General features: G+C 48.1%; 1 protein-coding gene across 1 annotated transcript in view; it reads left to right on the top strand.

The window, feature by feature from the left end:
* LOC115098229 (colorectal mutant cancer protein-like) overlaps positions 1–17,875 on the top strand; it is a 46,521-nt gene extending 28,646 nt beyond the window's left edge. The window contains exons 3-9 of the mRNA XM_029614686.1: positions 1,440–1,540; positions 3,254–3,395; positions 5,946–6,216; positions 6,824–7,042; positions 15,647–15,729; positions 16,566–16,688; positions 16,889–17,875. Coding sequence (XP_029470546.1) covers positions 1,440–1,540; positions 3,254–3,395; positions 5,946–6,216; positions 6,824–7,042; positions 15,647–15,729; positions 16,566–16,688; positions 16,889–17,069 — 1,120 coding nt within the window. The 3' untranslated portion in view covers positions 17,070–17,875. The remainder of the gene's footprint in view (positions 1–1,439; positions 1,541–3,253; positions 3,396–5,945; positions 6,217–6,823; positions 7,043–15,646; positions 15,730–16,565; positions 16,689–16,888) is intronic.
* Positions 17,876–19,572: the final 1,697 nt, after the last annotated feature.

The following is a 19,572-nucleotide window of genomic DNA, read 5'->3' as shown; positions in this document are numbered from 1 at the left end:
AATTAGTGGAGGGCCACAATCCCGCACCGATGTCGGTGGGGCACGCCTCGGGGACAGGGGAGCCAATTAATAGCTCGTGGACCCGGCCCTCGTCACAGCAGCTCAATGTCTCGTGACGCCAGTGCAGAATTCTTCAGAACTCGTTCCGGTGTTTCTGGAGCACCAAGGACTGCCAATACTGTGCGGAACAGTGTCGATGGCAGTGGTGATGTTGCTCGGCCCGAGCATTGTCCAGCATCGAGAAGGATAGCACCAATGTGCTGGATGGCGTCGGTGGCGGATGGTCACCGTGTCGGTGACGATGCATGCCATGGTGCTCGGCCTGGTCTTTCCCCAGTGCTGAGATGGATGCCCTTGCTGTCTTGGATGGCGACTGATGACAGACTGTCAGCATGCCTGCACTGCTCCTGGCACTATGTAGTGTCGTAGGCTAATATGGGGCTTTAATAAGAACCCAAAGCATGGAGCACTGTGTTCAGGCGAGGGCATTACGTGGCGGTGCTATGTCGGTATTGACGATGTCGATGGTGGCCGAAGCGGCCTTGAGGATATCGTCAAAAATATATACATGAAAAAACATCGATGACTCGGGCAGAGCAATGATGACCGTGACGGAAGCACTGACGGCATCAGCGTAGTGACATGCGGCTACGCGCGTATCTTTTAAAATCCAGGGTTGGCGTGCGCAAGGCTGCCCAAAATTGGCAGCCTGCGCGCGCCGAGCCGTGCAGCCTGCCTCCGTTCCCTCCGAGGCCGCTCTGAAATCGGAGCGGCCTCGGAGGGAACTTTTTTTGTTCCCCTCACCTTTCCCTCCCTTCCCCTATCTAACCCAGCCCCCGGCCCTACCTAAATCCCCCCCCCACCTTGTTCGATGGAGTTATGCCTGCCGCTGGCAGGCGTAACTTGCACACGCCGGCTGGCCAGGCCCCGACACAGGCCGCTGTGTCGGGGCACTCGGCCACGCCCTTAGACCACCCCAGACCGCAGACACGCTCCCGGACACATCCCCGGACCGCAGACACGCCCCCAGGACCGCCCATTTTAGCAAGCCCCGGGACTTACGTGCATCCCGGGGCTTTGTGCGCGCCAGCGGCCTATGCAAAATAGGCGCACCGGCGCGCGAGTGCCTTGCACGTGTAAATCCGGCAGGATTTATGCGCGCAGGACTTTTAAAATCTACCCCTCAGTGTGCCAGTGTCAGTCAAAGCTTTGTAGAAACTTTGACAGAAAAGTTTTCCATACAGGGCTCCATCCTGTGATGTCACCCATATGTGAGGACTACCATCCTGCTTGTCCTGTGAGAACTGGCTAAATTTGTGGACCTTACAATTTTATGAAAACAAATTTAACTGGTTAAGTAGGGAAGAAGAAAAATGTTTAACCAGTTAGCTAAATAATCCTTGTGAAAATGTACCCTGTGTGTTTGCTTCTCTCGGCAGTGAGCGATGCATGGAGGCCTATGCTATGCTCTTGATGCAGGCTGACTGGAAGCAGAAACTGCTGCTGGAGCAGGTCTTAGGGAAGGACAATAGTTACCCAGGTGAGAGCTTACCCAGGTTGGAGTCGCTTTGAAGGAGAGGGCGAAAGGGAATAAAAGTCCCACAGTAGGTTTTGTGCAGTTTTCAGCAGGCTCAGCTGGGGTAGGAGTCTTAGTGCGGATATTTATTTATTTGACACAGTTTGTGTACCATCTTTCCAGCTATCACCCAGGATGGCTTGCAATAATTGCAGTGATAAAATTTTCAAAACAAAGGGGTTGAATATGAGATTGCAATGGAAACACTGATTATTGTTATAGATTGTTGATTAATATTAATATTCAATGAAAAAAAACAAGTTTGTAAAGAGAAATAGGTTGATATTCAGTGGGCTAGTGAGTGGGAAAGTTACCCAGGTAAGTTTACCGGATATTCAGTACAACACACCTGGACAAATATCCCATCAAATGTACCCAGCTAATGTTACCTAAGTGACTTTGGGGCAGCCGTTTCTCTGACCAGACTTACCTGGCTAAAATTAGCTGGGGAGCACTGAATATCTAATCTACCCTTACAGGCTAAAGTTTAGCCCCGCCCTGGAAGCGCTGCCTTGTTATACCCAGGTAAATAAGGACTTAGCCAGGGAGTGGAGGGAATTCTGAAATCTCAGATTTTGTTTGGGTAACTCCAAACGTTACGCAGACAAAGCCTTTGAATATCGAGCTCAAAGATTTCAGCTTACACATAACGTGCTGTACGTTGCAACAAATTTGTGCCCCTTTTCCCCAATTGTATTTCTGTCCACATAATGCATGGAGTTTTTAGGGAGGATCAGGTGCTTCTGGTGCAGCTCTGGAAGAACCAAGCCTGAGGTGAGGTTTAAGCCTTAAGCCTAAGTTACTAACGGGCCTATACAGTAAAAATCGCGGGAGAGCGGGCGCACAGGCCACTCTCCTGTGCGCACGATTCAGTAAATTAATTTATTTAAATTAGGGCCTGCGGGAAAAAGAAGTGCTAGGGACACTAGTGCGTCCCTAGCACCTCTTTTTTGACAGGAGCAGCGGCTGTCAGTGGGCAAAATTGGTTTTCGAGCCGTGGGCCGATTTCAAATTTTTTTTTAAATTTTTTACTTTTTTAAACTTTTGGGACCTCCGACTTAATATCGCCATGATATTAAGTCGGAGGGTGCCGAGAGAAATTAACGCGCTAATTTCTGAAGTAAAATGTGCGGCTTGGCTGCACATTTTACTTACTGAATCGCGCGGGAATAACTAATAGGGCCATCAACATGCATTTGCATGTTGCAAACGCTATTAGTTTCGGGGGGGGGGGGGGGGGTTGGACGCGTGTTTTCGGTACGCTATTACCCCTTACTGAATAAGGGGTAAAGCTAGCGCGTCACAAACGCGCGTCCAAATGCCGGTTAATAGTGTGCTCCACCGGAGCGCACTGTACTATATCAGCCCGTAAGTAACATGGAATTTTGTCCAGTGTCTGAAAAGATGGGGGGGGGGGAATGCAGTGCTCTTTGGGCAAACCAATGAATTTGGCTTTATATTATACACATCGCTTCTCTAAGAAGCCATTTCAAAAGGAGGGAGAAGGCGTTTGACATGTGTGGTCTAGCTATGCTTTAGCAATCTGGCAAAAACAGAATAGGGTCCTTTAACTCCTCCTGCAAGGCAGCCCTCTGGATTTGGGCTGAAGCCTCGTTATATCCGCCCGTCCGGGCAGTGTTTAGAAATCACTGGTGTGTGACATATGCTTTGCTCTAGGAGGCGCTCAGAAGTGGCAAACTGCCCCATGGGGCTTGGATGGTACAGAGAAACTGGTGCTTCTGGAGGCTAAGAAGGCCATGGACAGGGTGGATCCCGAGGAAGGAGGAACGACTGACTCAGAAGCAGGCTCCTCGTGCAGGTATTTGCGCACCCGATAATGAGCCTGATGCCATGTGAACATTTACAGGGCAGATTTCACGTGATTTACCTGAGTAGCTAAACAGTTACCCATACAAATAGCAGGTTCAAAATACACAGGTGCTTTCGGCATGCGTGCTGTGCGCTTGCCCCGTTTTCAAGAAGAAACAACGCAGGTAGTTTCTCTTTGAAACTTTGTGTAAAAGTGCGTGCGTTAAAAGCAGCTCCATGAACTTTAAAATTACACGGGCTGTTGGAAGATGGATCCCTAAAAGTGAATTCAGACGCACACACAAGAAGTTTGTGCATAGGACTACTTGGGCAAGGTTTCAATCACTATTAGAGGTTTAAACCTCCAGCTGGATATTTGTTTAAATGCACACTGGTACAGTAAATGACTGAAAATAAACCCACTTGTGTCTAAACTGAAACCACGCTTCCAAGATGCCTACTTAGCTGGTCACCTAAATTTAAGGGAAAAAGAGGGTAACTGTCAAATTGTTTGCATTGGGACAAAAGACTATGGGGGTAATATTCAGCTGCTAGCAGGCTTGAAAAAGTTAGCCAGATAAACTTATCCAGCTAATTTTGTTGGGATATTCAGCAGCGCAGTAGCACCACTGAGTATACCTGACTCTCTGAAAGATAGCCAAATACCTTTATCCAGCTAACTTTAGAACCACTCTAAGGAACGACCAGAGTTAGCTGTCTAATTTTGAACATCAGAGTTAGCCAGATATGCCCTACATTATCTGCTAAATTTTAGAAGGGAATTATTTGACCTGAGAAAAGTAAAAACATAGTGGTTTTCACAAATGTATTCAATGGTTAGTAGGAGATGAAAGAGAGGTTGTGGGAACAGAGCAGAATATGATAATAATTGGAATTGTTTTATTATATGTTTAATTGTTTTTATGTTGTGCTTTATTGTTTGTATGAATTACGCATGTTTTTTGTATGCCACTTTGGGTGATTTTTTTTAAATTGGGGAGACGAGTAATAAATATGCTAATAATGAGCTATCAGGCGAAAATTTAGCTGGATAAGTGACGAAATTATTCAAAAGTTGGTATTTAGTCAGATAGCTCACAAGTTATTTGGCTAATATCATTGAATTTGGAGCCCCACATGTTACCCGCGAGCTTTGCACCAGTTCTCAAGGCAAAAGTGTGCATGGGCTTTTACCGTGAAGTTTGCTGTGGGTACAAAGTCTGTGTGGTTACTTGCACCTGCTTTATTTGTGGGGAGATTTCTTTGTGTATGTGTATGTGGGAAGATATGAAAATGCAAAATGTATGTGTGTTAGTTTCCTCCCCTGGCCTGAGCACACCCCTGCCCTTCTCTACATGCGGCTAATCGCGCAGGCATAACTAATAGGGCCATTCTCAAGGCAAAAGTGTGTGCATGGGTTTTCACCGTGAAGTTTGCCGTGGGTACATTCTTCGTTTAGCCACATTGAGGGTGGATAGTGGTCAGACAACCAATTAATGCAAGTAAGACTTCTTTTTATCCCCATAAATCGGATTGAAAACGGATTTACTCATGAACGTAGGAGCACAAAACTTGGGTTTTTGAAGATTCCTTACATGCCGGAGTTTCAGATTTCTGTACCTAAGGCTGGAAGCTAGGCACTTATGTTTGAACTAAGCTTCTCTGAAGGTTAGGGCATCTCAAGAGACTAGGTCACTAGGATCTTATCAAAAGCATGCTCCATCTTATAAGCAGAGATCTGAGCAGATCTTGCCAAGAAGTTACAGAGCAGCTACCAAAGAAATCTCAGGTTTGCAGTGTGACTGTCACTGGAAGGAGAAATGGAGATCTATTTGCTGTCACAGAAGCCAGAATGCTGCGAGTACCGGTAGCAATGTTAAGGGTTCAGTAGGGAGTGCTATTCCCTCAGAGTCACTACAGACCCGCGTGTGGTGTTAGAGGGCACTGTACCCTCACAACCATTACTGACCCAGTACCCCAAGTATGGTATTAGGAGGCAGTCTCCCTTCTGAGCCAGTGTCCCAGCATGGTGTTAGGTGGCATTCTTCTCTCTGACCCAGTACCCTCAGATTGGTGTCCTTTGCATGAGACATTAAACTGAGGTCCTGTGATGGCAAGGCCAAATATCACTGCACATCAGGGCTGGATTTCAGATTTTGGCACCCACAGGCAGAGTGCCGCAGCAGCGTCCTTTTGAAGCTATGGACCTAATGAAAGCAGAAGCAGGCTTCTTTTTACTCTGGATATTTGACACCTTCAAAACATGGGGCCCTAGGCAGATGGCTATGTTGCCTATGCCTAAATCCGGGCCTGCTGCACATGCAGGACAGTCTGGTGCCTACTGGGATTTGACCTGTGGAAGGAATCTAATTAGGCTCAGTAAGATCTGAACCACATGGACTAATGTGTGTGTGTAGTGCTTTAGTTACAAGCCATACATTACTACCCTTAGACTAATTCCCAAATCTTTCAGCTTCCAGATTACTCTTAATTCCAGTCCCTGGTTGTAATGTGTGTTTGGGAAGGGATTTCATGTCTCTTTTGGTTCTGATTCCTACAGCTGGAGTCCGGTGGTTCTGAGCAATGAGGATGAGGAGCTTCTGAAAGAATATATCCAAAAGTTAAAAGAGGATCGAGCTTCAGTCACAGTCACCCTGGTACCTCTGAGTGCTGATGAAGCCTGTCACTCCCCTGAGGTGGCACATCTTACTGATGTCATCAGGGCCAAGGTTGATGATGCCACTGAGGCTGCTCTTGACATTCTGCCTGGCATGACAGAGAAGCCCAAACTGGACAGAACTCTACTGCAGAAGGATTTATTGGCCACCAGGGTATGACAGTGGGAACAGGTTTATGGATGCCTGCCTTGTTTCTCAAGCACTCTCTTGCACATAGGAACTCTGCTTACCATTGCATGAATGAGTTTATGGAGGGTACCCACATTGTTTCCATCCATGCTATAGGTCAATTGTCAGATGAATGTGAAGTGCTGGTGTTTCAGGGCCCTTACAGAAAGCTTGGTTAGGAGTGCTGGTGTCTCAGGGTCCTCACAGAAAGCTTAGTAAAGAATGTTAGTGTCTCAGGACTCTCACATAATTTCTGGTAAGAATGCCGATGTCTCAGGATTCTTGCAACATGCCTGGTAAGAATAATGGTGTCGCAGGGCTTTCACAGAATGCCTAGAATGTGTACTGATGTTTCAGGTCTCTCAAAGAATGCCTGGTAAGAGTGCTGGTGCCTCAGGCCTCTCATATAACGCTTGGTAAGAATGATAGTGTTTCAGGGCTCTCACAGAATGCCCGAGAAGAGTTCTCTCATAGAATGCCTGAGAAGAGTGATAGTGTCTCAGAGCCCTCACAGAACGCCCAGAAAACTGTGATATGTCTCGCAGACCTCACAGCATACATGGTAAGAATGATGGTGTCTCCATAACTTTAGGAGGATATGTCTGAAATGAAGACTCGGCTGCACCTTGCAGAGAAGGAGAAACGAGTCTTGGAACTGCAGATGTTGATGCATGGTATTCAGGAAGGTGCATATCTTCTCCTGATTCAGCACCTGCAGTGGGAGCTGGAGGAATGGATAGGGAAACCTACACTGAACGTGAGTTCTGAGAGTAGCACTGAGGACAGCAGCAGCAACAGCAGCAGCATGACAGTAAGTAACCCTGGTCCTCTTCCTCCTGTTAAGATGAGTGATCAACCCCAGCGCCATCATAGAAACATAGAAACGACGGCAGAAAAAGACCAAACGGCCCATCCAGTCTGCCCAGCAAGCTCCCACACTTATTTTCCCATACTTATTTGTTTCACCTTATTGGTAACTGATTGATTTGAATTTCCTGCCACCCCCTGCCATTGATGCAGAGAGTAATGTTGGAGTTGCATCAATGGTAAATCATAAGGCTTAATGGTTAAGGGTAGTAACCGCCGTATCAAGCAAGTTACCCCGATGCTTGTTTACCCCGACTGCACAGATCAATCTTTTGTTGGATGTTGTCTGAATGTAAATCCTCTTTTCCACATTTCCCCCTACCATTGAAGCAGAGAGCAATGTTGGAGTTGGGGGTCACTTTTGTATATTTGCTGTAACTGTGCTATGTCCCACATGATATAACTGCTGAACACATTCTATTAACCATGTAGGCTTGGGAAAGCCACTGCTTATCCTGGTTATGAGCCAGAAAGACTGGACCTATTCTTTGGGATCCTACTGGGCACTTGTAACCTGGATTAGCCACTGGTGGAGATCGCATGCTGAGCTTGATGGCTCTCTGGCCTAACTCATTATGGCATTTCTTTAGTTCTTAAGCCTTCTTTACTACTGAAGTCAAGGAGGAAGGTAAAAAGCCATTTCCTAGCGTGTAGCAGATGGACTCAGGACCAATGAGTATAGTGTGCTCCTGATAGCAGTTGGAGACGGAGTCAGATTTCAATCTGACGTCAGCACTATATATACCCGTGCACGAGGCTTTGCTCTCCAGTTTTTTCCATCTCCATAGCAGTTCGGGACTTCACACACGCTTGCACAGCGTTAGAAAACCAAACTCCAAATTTAAAGAAAAAACAAAGAAAACCTTACCTCCAAAATGAGCCCCGTACTCCTGCGGTGATACCTAAGGGTCCCTCCCCCAGTCAAGATTTCCTGAGGTGATTTCCGAGATCCCTCAGAAGTAAGCCTCGGTCCCGGCGTGGACTTAGCCCCCGGGAAAGGGAGCGGCTGAGAGGCAGCCTCGGTCTGGTAGCCGATCCGGCTTGGACTTAGCCCCTGAAAAGGGAGCGGCTGAGAGGCAGCAGGTGCAGAACCGAGCGCGGCGGTGAAGGTAATTCCCTCTCCCCTTGCAGCCGGAGACCGCCCGGCAGAGGACCGGAAAGCACTGAGACAAGGTAAGGTAGAAAACTTCTCTAAGTCTCCGGTCTCCGAGGCTCGGACAGCCGCACATATTGTCCCTCCGGCGTCTGTACATTTGCGTTCAGCAGCCCCATCCGGGCTAGATCCCAATCCGGCAAGAAGGTCCTCCCATGTGGAGACCCCCTGGGGGGGCTGCCATCTTACCACGTGGTCGCCGGCGCCTTCCCCCCCCCCCCCCAATCGCCTCATCGTCCGCACAACTGAGCTGTGCACACAGCGGCCAGCCGGGCGCACAAAGTATTTGTGCGCATAGCAGCGCGTGCATCTACGCTGTGCGCACAGCGACGTGCATATCGGGGTCAGGCGCACAACAGCACGCCCAGGGGTGCCAAGCGCACAACTAGGTCCGCACGCTCAGCCAAGCGTGCATCTTCCGTTCCTACGCGCACAACATAGGCGCACCCGGAACACATAACCAGGCCTCCCGGCACGCACACCTGTACAGGATACAATCGCAAATCATGGCACCGCTGTCCAAGACAGCTAAAGCTACAGTCCTCTGCCCGGCATGCCACCTGAGAGAGGCGCAGCCCGAGGTGACCTCCACCCTGTGCCTGCTATGCGAAAAAGCTTGGGGGAAGCCGAGACAAGGTCCCCCTCAGCCTGTAGAGGACTCCGTATCCACTAGCGAGAGTACCCAGGACCTCTCTATTCCCGTCTCGGCCCCTCCATAGTGGGGGCCCTCAGGGAGCGCCGTCGGACCCAATGCAGTCCCAGGCAACTTCACCTGGGTGGGATTATTCGCTGAGCTGCAATCCTACATCCACACACAGACAGGGTCACCAGCGGCACTACCACAACCACCGCCAGTGGTCCAGAACCTCCCAGGCCCCTCCCGGCCTCCACCAGATGAGCCTCCCATGGACAAATACCTCCCCTTAGGGGACACAGATGACTCGGAGGAGGAATCAGAACCCCTGAAAGAGGGGGAACTCCCTCCAGGAACGGAACCGTATCGCACCATGATGTGCTTCTTCCCAAAAGACGAATTATCAGATCTCGTAGCCACGAGTCTGAAGGCATTGGCCATCCCGGACACATGCAACACAGCAGAGTCCAAGGCGAGCCCCTTCCTGGCCGGGTTCTGCCAGACCTCACGCCATTTCCCTATGCTACAGGCTGTACAACAACTGATCGACTTGGAATGGGACGCTCCAGAGGCCACTTTTAAGGGAGGTTGAGCCCTAGAAGCTCTCTACCCCTTGGACCCCGCAACAAAGGAACTCCTGAGGTTTCCCAAGGTCGACGCCCTGGTCTGCGCCACCACAAAGCGCACTACCATACCAGTCAAGGGAGGAGCTTCACTCAAGGATGCCAATGACAGACGGCAGGAATCCATCTTCAAGCAGTCTTACAATGTATATGACCTTACAGATCACTGCCTGCTGCGCCATGGTATCACGCGCCTGCCTGGCTATGGCCAGGGATGCAACTACGCCAAAAGAGGCATTAGACCCAGCAAGTCCCCAGTACCCCGTCTACCGGAGGACAGGAACAAGAGGAACCAACACTCCTCTCCCCGGGCACCCAAGGGCAGAGGATCCTAGCATTAAAGACCATACAAAAACACTTACCAAGCCCCCTGCCCTGCCGGCAAGGGGCAGTCCTTTCGGAACAGACACAACAAAAGAGGAGCCGGCTTGGGACCAGGCCCCAGCCGCAACATGCAATGAGAATCAGCAGACCCATCTACAGAAAGAGATCATAGGGGGCAGACTTGCCCTATTCTACCAAAGATGGGTCGAAATAATGTCAGACAATTAGGTCCTATCCATCATTCGAGAGGGATACTACCTGGACTTCCACAGCATTCCCCCGGACAAGTTTGTGATTTCTCCGTGCCATGACCCCTCCAAGAGGAAGGCAGTGGAAACTACACTATCAAAACTTCTCGCCGTAAAGGCAATAACACCAGTGCCCATGCACCAACAAAATTCTGGGCACTATTCCATCTATTTTATCGTGCCCAAGAAAGAGGAAACATTCTGGCCCATACTGGACCTCAAGACCGTCAATCGCTACCTGAAGGTACCCCGCTTCTGCATGGAAACCCTGCGTTCGGTCATAAAGGCAGTACAATCGGGAGAATTCCTGACCTCCCTGGATCTGTCAGAAGCCTATCTCCACATACCGATCCATCGCCTCCATCAGCGTTTCCTACGCTTTGCGATATTGGGCCATCACTACCAGTTCCAGGCCCTACTGTTCAAGCTAGCTCGGCTCCCCAAACGTTCACCAAGATCATGGTGGTAGTAGCGGCGACACTGAGGAAAGAAGGGATCCTCATGCACCCATACCTGGACGATTGGCCGATCAGAGCAAAATCGCCAGAGGAAAGCCATCAAGCAACCACCAGAGTCATGGAACTACTGCAGAACCTCGGGTGGATTGTCAACACACCCAAGAGCCACCTGCAGCCCTCCCAATCCCTAGAGTACCTGGGAGTCCGGTTCGACACCAAATGGAACAAAGTCATCCTTCTCCCTACAAGGAGAAGGAGATTGATGGAACAACTATGAGCATTGTTGAACTCCACTCTCCCCACGGCATGGGACTATCTCCAAGTCCTCGGACTCATGGCATCAACCATAGAAGTCGTCCCGTGGGCAAGGGCCCACATGCGGCCCCTACAACATTCCCTACTGTCACAGTGGAACCCGATGTCTCAGAACTATTCCGCCCCCCTCCAGCTACCGGCGAAGGTTCGGAACCTACTACAATGGTGGCTACAAGAAGACCATCTGAGCGAGGGAACAAGCCTATCCCCACCGGAATAGACCTTGCTCACCACGGATGCGAGCCTGCGGGGTTGGGGAGCCCACTGCCAGGAGCTAAAGGCTCAAGGGCAATGGGACAAAGAAGAGTCGGCATGGAACATAAACCAACTGGAAGCCCGAGCAGTCAGACTAGCCTGCCTACGGTTCAGCCACAGACTCCGGAGCAAATCAGTCAAAGTCATGTTGGACAACACCACAACAGTGGCCTATTTCAACCGCCAGGGGGGAACCAGAAGCCAGCAGGTGTCCCTGGAAATAGAGCCCCTAATGACATGGGCAGAATCAAACCTACATGGGATATCAGCCGCCCACATCGTGGGAAAAGACAACGTCACTGCAGACTACTTCAGCAGAGAGAGTCTGGATCCAGGAGAATGGACACTGCCTACAGCAGCCTTCCAGCAGATAGTAAACCACTGAGGAACCCCAGCCATGGATCTTCTGGCAACCGGGTCCAACACCCGGGTTCCGAAGTTCTTCAGCCGAAGACGGGAACCACTGTCCCAGGGAATCGATGCCCTCATCCAGACCTGGCCACAGGAGGACCTACTGTACGCCTTCCCTCCATGGCCACTACTGGGCGGAATCATCCGCAAGATAGAACACCACAGAGGGCTGGTACCTCTAGTGGCCCCGGACTGGCCAAGAAGACCATGATAAGCAGACATGCGAAGACTTCTGGTGGGAAACCCTCTACGCCTACTTCCACACAGGGATCTACTCCAGCAAGGACTGATCCTCCACGAAGACCCAACGAGATTGTCGCTTACGGTCTGGCCATTGAGAGGTCTCATCTGAAAAAGAGTGGATACTCAGGATTGACACACTGCTCCGAGTGCGCAAGCTCTCCACCTCCTTAACATATATACGAGTATGGAGAATATTCGAAGCCTGGTGTGAGGACCCCATGATCCTGGAATTTCTGCAGGACAGCGTGAACAAAGGGTTGTCCCTCAACTCCATCAAGGTACAACTGGCTGCTCTGGCCAGCTTCAGACCCAGGGTGGACGGCACCAGCCTAGCAGCCCACCCAGATGACTCCCGCTTCTTAAAAGGGGTCAAGCACATTCGGCCCCTAAGGTGGCCGATACCCCTATGGAATCTCAATCTAGTGTTAGACTTCCTAGCGGGAGCTTCGTTCAGACCAACTTGTGGTATGTCCATACAGCTCCTGACCTTGAAGAAGGAATTACTGAAGAGGATGTTGGGGAGGTACCCGTAATGGAGAAGGTTTTCATGGGTAATGATTCAGATGAACTGAATCAAATCACGGTGAACCTAGAATATGTGGTAGGCCTGATTGACAAACTGAAGAGTAGTAAATCACCTGGACTGGATGGTATAAAAATTTGTAACCTATCATTAAAATCATCCATTGTACCTGAAGACTGGAGGATAGCAAATGTAACCCCAATATTTAAAAAGGGCTCCAGGGGCAATCCGGGAAACTACAGACCGGTTAGCCTGACTTCAGTGCCAGGAAAAATAGTGGAAAGTGTTCTAAACATCAAAATCACAGAACATATAGAAAGACATGGTTTAATGGAACAAAGTCAGCATGGCTTTATCCAGGGCAAGTCTTGCCTCACAAATCTGCTTCACTTTTTTGAAGGAGTTAATAAACATATGGATAAAGGTGAACCGGTAGATGTAGTATACTTGGATTTTCAGAAGGCGTTTGACAAAGTTCCTCATGAGAGGCTTCTAGGAAAAGTAAAAAGTCATGGGATAGGTGGCAATGTCCTTTCGTGGATTGCAAACTGGCTAAAAGACAGGAAACAGAGAGTAGGATTAAAAGGACAATCAGAGGAAGGGAGTGGACAGTGGAGTGCCTCAGGGATCTGTATTGGGACCCTTACTTTTCAATATATTTATAAATGATCTGGAAAGAAATACGACGAGTGAGATAATCAAATTTGCAGATGACACAAAATTGTTCAGAGTAGTTAAATCACAAGCAGATTGTGATAAATTGCAGGAAGACCTTGTGAGACTGGAAAATGGGCATCCAAATGGCAGATGAAATTTTATGTGGATAAGGTTTAAGATTTAAGGTTTATTTGTGCTTATATACCGTTGTCTCGGCGTAGCCTTCACAGCGGTTAACATAGTAATAAAATACAATAAAAGAAAATTACAATAATAATAATATAATATTATTAATTATATAATATAATAATAATTAATAATAGAAGGTAAAATTTAACAAGTAGGAATAAAAGATATCTTAATAAAATAATGTGTGAAGCCATAAATATTAAACCAATAAATACTAAAAACATAAAACATGCTTTAAGTATTGAGGTTAATAAAAGTCAGAGCCACCTGTGATTGTGCAGTTACATTGATGCCTATTTCCTATCTTCATTATATGCCACATAGAATAGCCAAGTTTTAAGTTCTGCTTTAAACTTATTTTTTTCTTGCTGCATTCTTAGTTGTATTGGTAGTTAATTCCATAGCTTTGTTCCCGCGATAGACAATGCCCTTTCTCGAATATGGCTAATAATAATAAATGCAAGGTGATGCATATAGGGAAAAATAACCCATGCTATAATTACACAATGTTGGATTCCATATTAGGTGCTACAACCCAAGAAAGAGATCTAGGCGTCATAGTGGATAACACATTGAAATCGTCGGTTCAGTGTGCTGCGTCAGACAAAAAAGCAAACAGAATGTTGGGAATTATTAGAAAGAGAATGGTGAATAAAACGGAAAATGTCATAATGCCTCTGTATCGCTCCATGGTGAGACCGCACCTTGAATACTGTGTACAATTCTGGTCGCCGCATCTCAAAAAAGATATAATTGCAAAGGAGAAGGTACAGAGAAGGGCTACCAAAATGATAAGGGGAATGGAACAGCTCCCCTATGAGGAAAGACTAAAGAGGTTAGGACTTTTCAGCTTGGAGAAGAGACGACTGAGGGGGGATATGATAGAGGTGTTTAAAATCATGAGAGGTCTAGAACGGGTAGATGTGAATCGGTTATTTACTCTTTCAGATAGTAGAAAGATTAGGGGGCACTCCATGAAGTTAGCATGGGGCACATTTAAAACTAATCGGAGAAAGTTCTTTTTTACTCAACGCACAATTAAACTCTGGAATTTGTTGCCAGAGGATGTGGTTAGTGCAGTTAGTATAGCTGTGTTTAAAAAAGGATTGGATAAGCTCTTGGAGGAGAAGTCCATTACCTGCAATTAAGTTCACTTAGAGAATAGCCACTGCCATTAGCAATGGTAACATGGAATAGACTTAGTTTTTGGGTACTTGCCAGGTTCTTATGGCCTGGATTGGCCACTGTTGGAAACAGGATGCTGGGCTTGATGGACCCTTGGTCTGACCCAGTATGGCATTTTCTTATGTTCTTTCTTATGTTCTTATTCAAAATGGCGCCGATAGCCTTTGCCCTTACTATGTCACAGGGGCTACTGGTGCCATTGGTCAGCCCCTGTCACATGGTAGGAGCACAAGATGGCGCCGGCCATCCAGTGCTACTACCATGTGACAGGGTCTGGCCAATGGCACGGATACCCTATCACATGGTAAGGGCAAAGGGCCATCAGCGCCATTTTGATTAGTGGCAGCCGACGACCCGGGAGCGGGAGATCGCTCCAGGGACCCCCACTGGACCACCAGGTACCTGTAAAATGTTTTTTTGGGGGGTCGGGAGGGTGGGGGAAGCTAAGGGATTAGTTTTAAAGGGTCGGGGTGGGTTTAGGGGTTATTTTTGTGTGCCGTTTTTCCCGCCCTCCCCCAAAATGATAAGAGAACCCCCGCAATCAATATTGTGGGGTTTTCCTATCGTTTTGGGGGAGCCCCCGATTTCTGACGATTTTGAAAATATCATCCGATATTTTCAATTGTCCGAAGCCTGATTCACATCCCTAATATCCATAATTGCTTTTCGAGGAGAAAACTGGAGAGCAAAGCCTCATGCACCGGGTATATGTAGTGCTGATGTCAGATTGAAATCTGACTCCTTCTCCAACTGCTATCAGGAGCACACTACACCCATCTGTCTACACTAAGGAAAATGAAATTATCAGGAAAGTAATTTCTACATTTTCTGTAAATGTTTTATTGACTACACAAGAGCCACTTTCAATTCCAGATCCAGAACTCCTTTTGTTTTGCTGGAATATCTGGGTGTGTACTGTCTCTGATGGTGCTCTCTGAGCCAGTACTACGGTGCTGTTTCACAGTGAGACTCATTGTCTGCTCCATAAGGAAATTCCTTGATGGATCCAGTCCATGATGGATCTCTGTAATTGAGTTCTTTGTCTTGAGGAAGACCTGCGATATGGCTCTGTGACAGAGCTGCCTGTCAACTTTGGGTGGAGCTCCTGGAAGTAATCTCAGAAAACCTCTTGATGGGGCTTCTTAACAGGGTGCATAATGAGGTCTTTGAAATATCTTTATATTAGAATTGCATCTCTGTAGCACAGACAGATCATCATAACACATTTGTCCATTTATTCTTTTTTATCAGTCAGAGCTTTGCCTGTTGCCCCGATCCTTTCCCTGTATATTGAAACAGAATTTCCTAATGCAGACTTTATCTCTGATAGCATGCCAGTGAAGAAGAGAGAGCGGGTGCTAAAATCAAGGGAGACCCCAGTGTGATGCATGAGCTCATCCAGTCGTTGGCACGGTGAGCAAGTGTGTGTGGATCTTCTAACTTCCAATCTTTTCCTCTACTTCACATGGAGCAGTGTTCCAAGACCTAATCATTGTTTAGCTGTGTCCATGACAGCATTCTCAAAATGTGTTAATATGTGCATTACATTTACTATGGGGCGGATTTTAAAAGAGTTATGCACGTAATATACGCACATACCCCTTTTAAAAGCCTCCTGTGCGCGCCGAGCCTATTTTGCATAGGCTCGGTGACTTGCACAAGCCCTGGGATGCGCGTATGTCCCAGGGTTTGAAAAAATGGGTGGGGAGTGGGCGGGCCGGGGCCAAGCCTCCAGGTACAGTGGCCATTTGCCGCTGTGCCCGGGATTGCGGGCCGGCCGTTGCTGCCGCGCCCAACTTACGCCTGCCCAGAGGCAGGCGCAACTTTAAAATTAAAGGTAAGGGGGGGGGGGGTTGTTTAAGTAGGGCTGGGGGTGGGTTAGGTAGGGGAAGGGAGGGGAAGGTGGGGGTGGGGGTGGGGCGGAAGGAAAGTTCCCTCCGAGGCTGCTCCGATTTCTGAGTGGCCTCGGAGGGAACGGAGGAAGGCTGCGTGGCTCGGCGCGCGCAAATTGCACAATTGTGCACCCCGACCCTGGATTTTATAACATGCGCGCGACTGCGCGCTCATGTTATAAAATTGGGCGTAGATTTTAAAATCTGGCCCTATATGATTACAGTATGAGATGGTCAGCCAGGATCCTATGTCCCTGGTATTTTTGCAAAGCATTGGGTATTCAGCTTCAATTCTCAGGAGATGTCAGCTTTCAGAAACGGCTTGAGACCTCACTCACAGCTGTGTTTGTGCTGCAGGAGCTCAGAACTGAGGGGTCGTATCCAGGCACTCCTGACAGCAATGGAGAAGTCTGTGAAAAACAGCAATTTTCAGAAGCTCCAGTCCATCCAGATCACTTCGGACTTCTTTAGAGCTCGCAGGTATCATGTGGACATCTGCAACACTGTATGGAGGAGGGAGGCTTTGGTGAAAGGATTCATGGTCAAGTTAGGACAGAGGGTGCTGAACCCCCCTCCAGGACGGTGCACTAGGGTGAGAGGTGAAACCTCTATAGTTTGGGTGAGTTAGAACTCCTTAGATACAATGAGTGTAACTGAATATACTTCTTGTTGATCTGCAGTGACTTGGTTTTTGCCTACAAGAATTCTAAGAAGAAATATAAAGACCAGGTGGAGAAAATGCAGGCCCAAATGGCTTCAATGTCTGAGAGGCACAGAAGACAAGTCCACAGCTTAAAGCAAACCATAGGGAGCCTGGAGAAGTGTCGGGCAGCAAAGATCCCTGGAGAAACATCATTATAAGATTATCCTACAGAGATCTGAGGAGCCTCAGGCAGCATGAGGTTATCATACAGAAAGTGGAAGAGCCTCAGGCAATGTTAGGCTATCAAAAAGAGACTAGAGGTGCCTTAGGCAGTGTGAGGTTATCACAAAGAGACTGGAGGAGCTTCAGGCATGGCGAGGCTATCATACAAAGTCTGGAGGAGATCTGCACAGCTTGTGCTTCCAGTGACAAATCACTAGGAGTTTCATGCACTGGGACCAGATTCCTTAAATAAAATTGATAAAGAAGTAACACCTGGGAGTAGAAATGTGGGAAGGAGCCATGTGCTCAAGGTTGTCCCAAGGGGTGGGAAAGCAGGGCAACTTGCACTGGGCACCAAACAGGGGTGGGAGAGGGTGCCCTGCTATCCTTTCAAGTCAGTCTCAGAGTCTGCAAACATGCAAGTCCAAATGGAAAGGTTGGGGCGCCAAAAGTAAACCTGGCTCTGGGTGTCGTTTTATCCGAATGACAAGACTGTTCCTGTGGGTGCAGTACGGATGTGTTACAGAAGAGGGCACCAGGGCACTAATCTTTAACTAATAGCCCAGTCCATAGTACATATTTTGCAGGGATATCATTATCCAAAATATAAACAGGCTGATACAATAAAGCCGCGGGGAAAACGGGTGCTGTGTTGAGCGCCCGCTTTCCTAACGCGCGGCCAGCCACCCCTCCTGGGCGCACAATAGAATATTTAAATAAGGGGTTGCGCTGCTGTGCATCCCTAGCATCTCCTTGGCAGCGGGCACCCAGGAGAGGTGGCTGTCAGGTGGTTCTCAGGGGTTAGGAAAACAGACGCTCAATTTTACGAGCATCCATTTTCCTAACCTGTGCACAGCCAGGAGATGGCAGTTCTTTTTCACTCAACGCACAATAAAGCTCTGGAATTTGTTGCCAGAGGATGTGGTTAGTGCAGTTAGTGTAGCTGGGTTCAAAAAAGGTTTGGATAAGTTCTTGGAGGAGAAGTCCATTAATGGCTATTAATCAATTATACTTAGGGAATAGCCACTGCTATTAATTGCATCAGTATCATGGGTTCTTCTTAGTGTTTGGGTAATTGCCAGGTTCTTATGGCCTGGATTGGCCTCTGTTGGAAACAGGATGCTGGGCTTGATGGACCCTTGGTCTGACCCAGCATGGCAATTTCTTATGTTCTTATGATGCTCGTTAACTGAGCATCCCTTTCCCTAACCTGACCACCGGCATACTTTTTAAAATGTTTTAAAAAACCTTTGGTCCCTCCGACTTAATATCCCCACATTATTAAGTTGGAGGATGTAGAGAAAAGCAGTATTTCTTAGCATGTAGACAGATGGACTCAGGATTAGTGGGTTATGCTCCCCTGCCAGCAGATGGAGACGGAGCAAGCTGATGTCAAAGTATATATACTCCTGCAGTGACCCCACCCTGCCAGTATCCTCCGTCTCCAGCAGATGGTAGACATGCATCTGTCTATGGTGTTTGCTGTGAATTTGGAAAGGAGAATTTTATATTGAGATACGAAAGCCCCACTCTCATGCGGTAATGCCTAAAGGTCCCTCCCCCAGTTGAGAATTCCTGAGATGATTTCCGTGGTCCCTTAGAAGTGTGCCTTGGTCTGGTAACCGGTTCCTGGCATGGTCTTAGCTGCTTGCATAGCTGAAAGGATGTGAGTGCAGAAGGCCCAGCGAGGCGGTGATGGCAGATGCCCTCTTTCTCCACAGCTAGAGACCATCTCTGTACTCAGCTGGTAAGCGCTGAGCTCTGGTAAGTTATTAAAAAAAAAAAAAAGGAAGAATTTTTACCTACAGAGACAGTTAGGGGGTTTTAGGCCTTCCTTCAGTCTCTGTGCTTGGTGGGCCGTCCCAACATCGTTCACACTCCTGTTTGGGATAGGGGAACTGGGCAGTCTGGCGGGAGGGCTAGGCCTCATGATAGGCTTTTCTCAGTATGCTGTGTGGCAGGCCGTGGTGGCATTTTCGTGTGCACTTGTGCGTGCTTTACTGCTCTCAACAAGATGGTGTACACAGTGGGGGTAATTTTCAAAGGAGTTACGTGCATAAATGTAACTACTATTGTAGCAATTTTCAAAAGCCATTTACTCACGTAAAGTGCACTTATGCGAATAAATCCTATGGACGATTCAATGGCATATATTGTAGCAATTTTCAAAAGCCCACTTATTCGAGTAAAGTGCATTTACACGCGTAAAACCCAGTTTTTCGCATGTAAATGTTTTTTAAAATCAGACCCAGTGTGTTGTGGAGCGTGCCCTCAGGCCCGGTTAGGAGCATGGAGGCACGGTTCCATCTAAGGTAGGATGTGAGCCCTTGGGCCACGGCACTGCTCAGGGAGGAGCCCCAAAACACACCGCGGGAGGTGAGCTGGTACGAGCACAGGTGGAGCAGGAGTGAAGACAAGGCGAGGATTATCCGGAACAGGAACTAGGCAGGCTCAGCCCTTCACTGGACCTACACACACCAATGAGATCCAGCAACGCAA

Source organism: Rhinatrema bivittatum, chromosome 8 (genome assembly GCF_901001135.1).
Source record: "Rhinatrema bivittatum chromosome 8, aRhiBiv1.1, whole genome shotgun sequence".
NCBI lineage: Eukaryota > Metazoa > Chordata > Amphibia > Gymnophiona > Rhinatrematidae > Rhinatrema > Rhinatrema bivittatum.
This window is presented reverse-complemented; position numbering and strand designations above follow the sequence as displayed.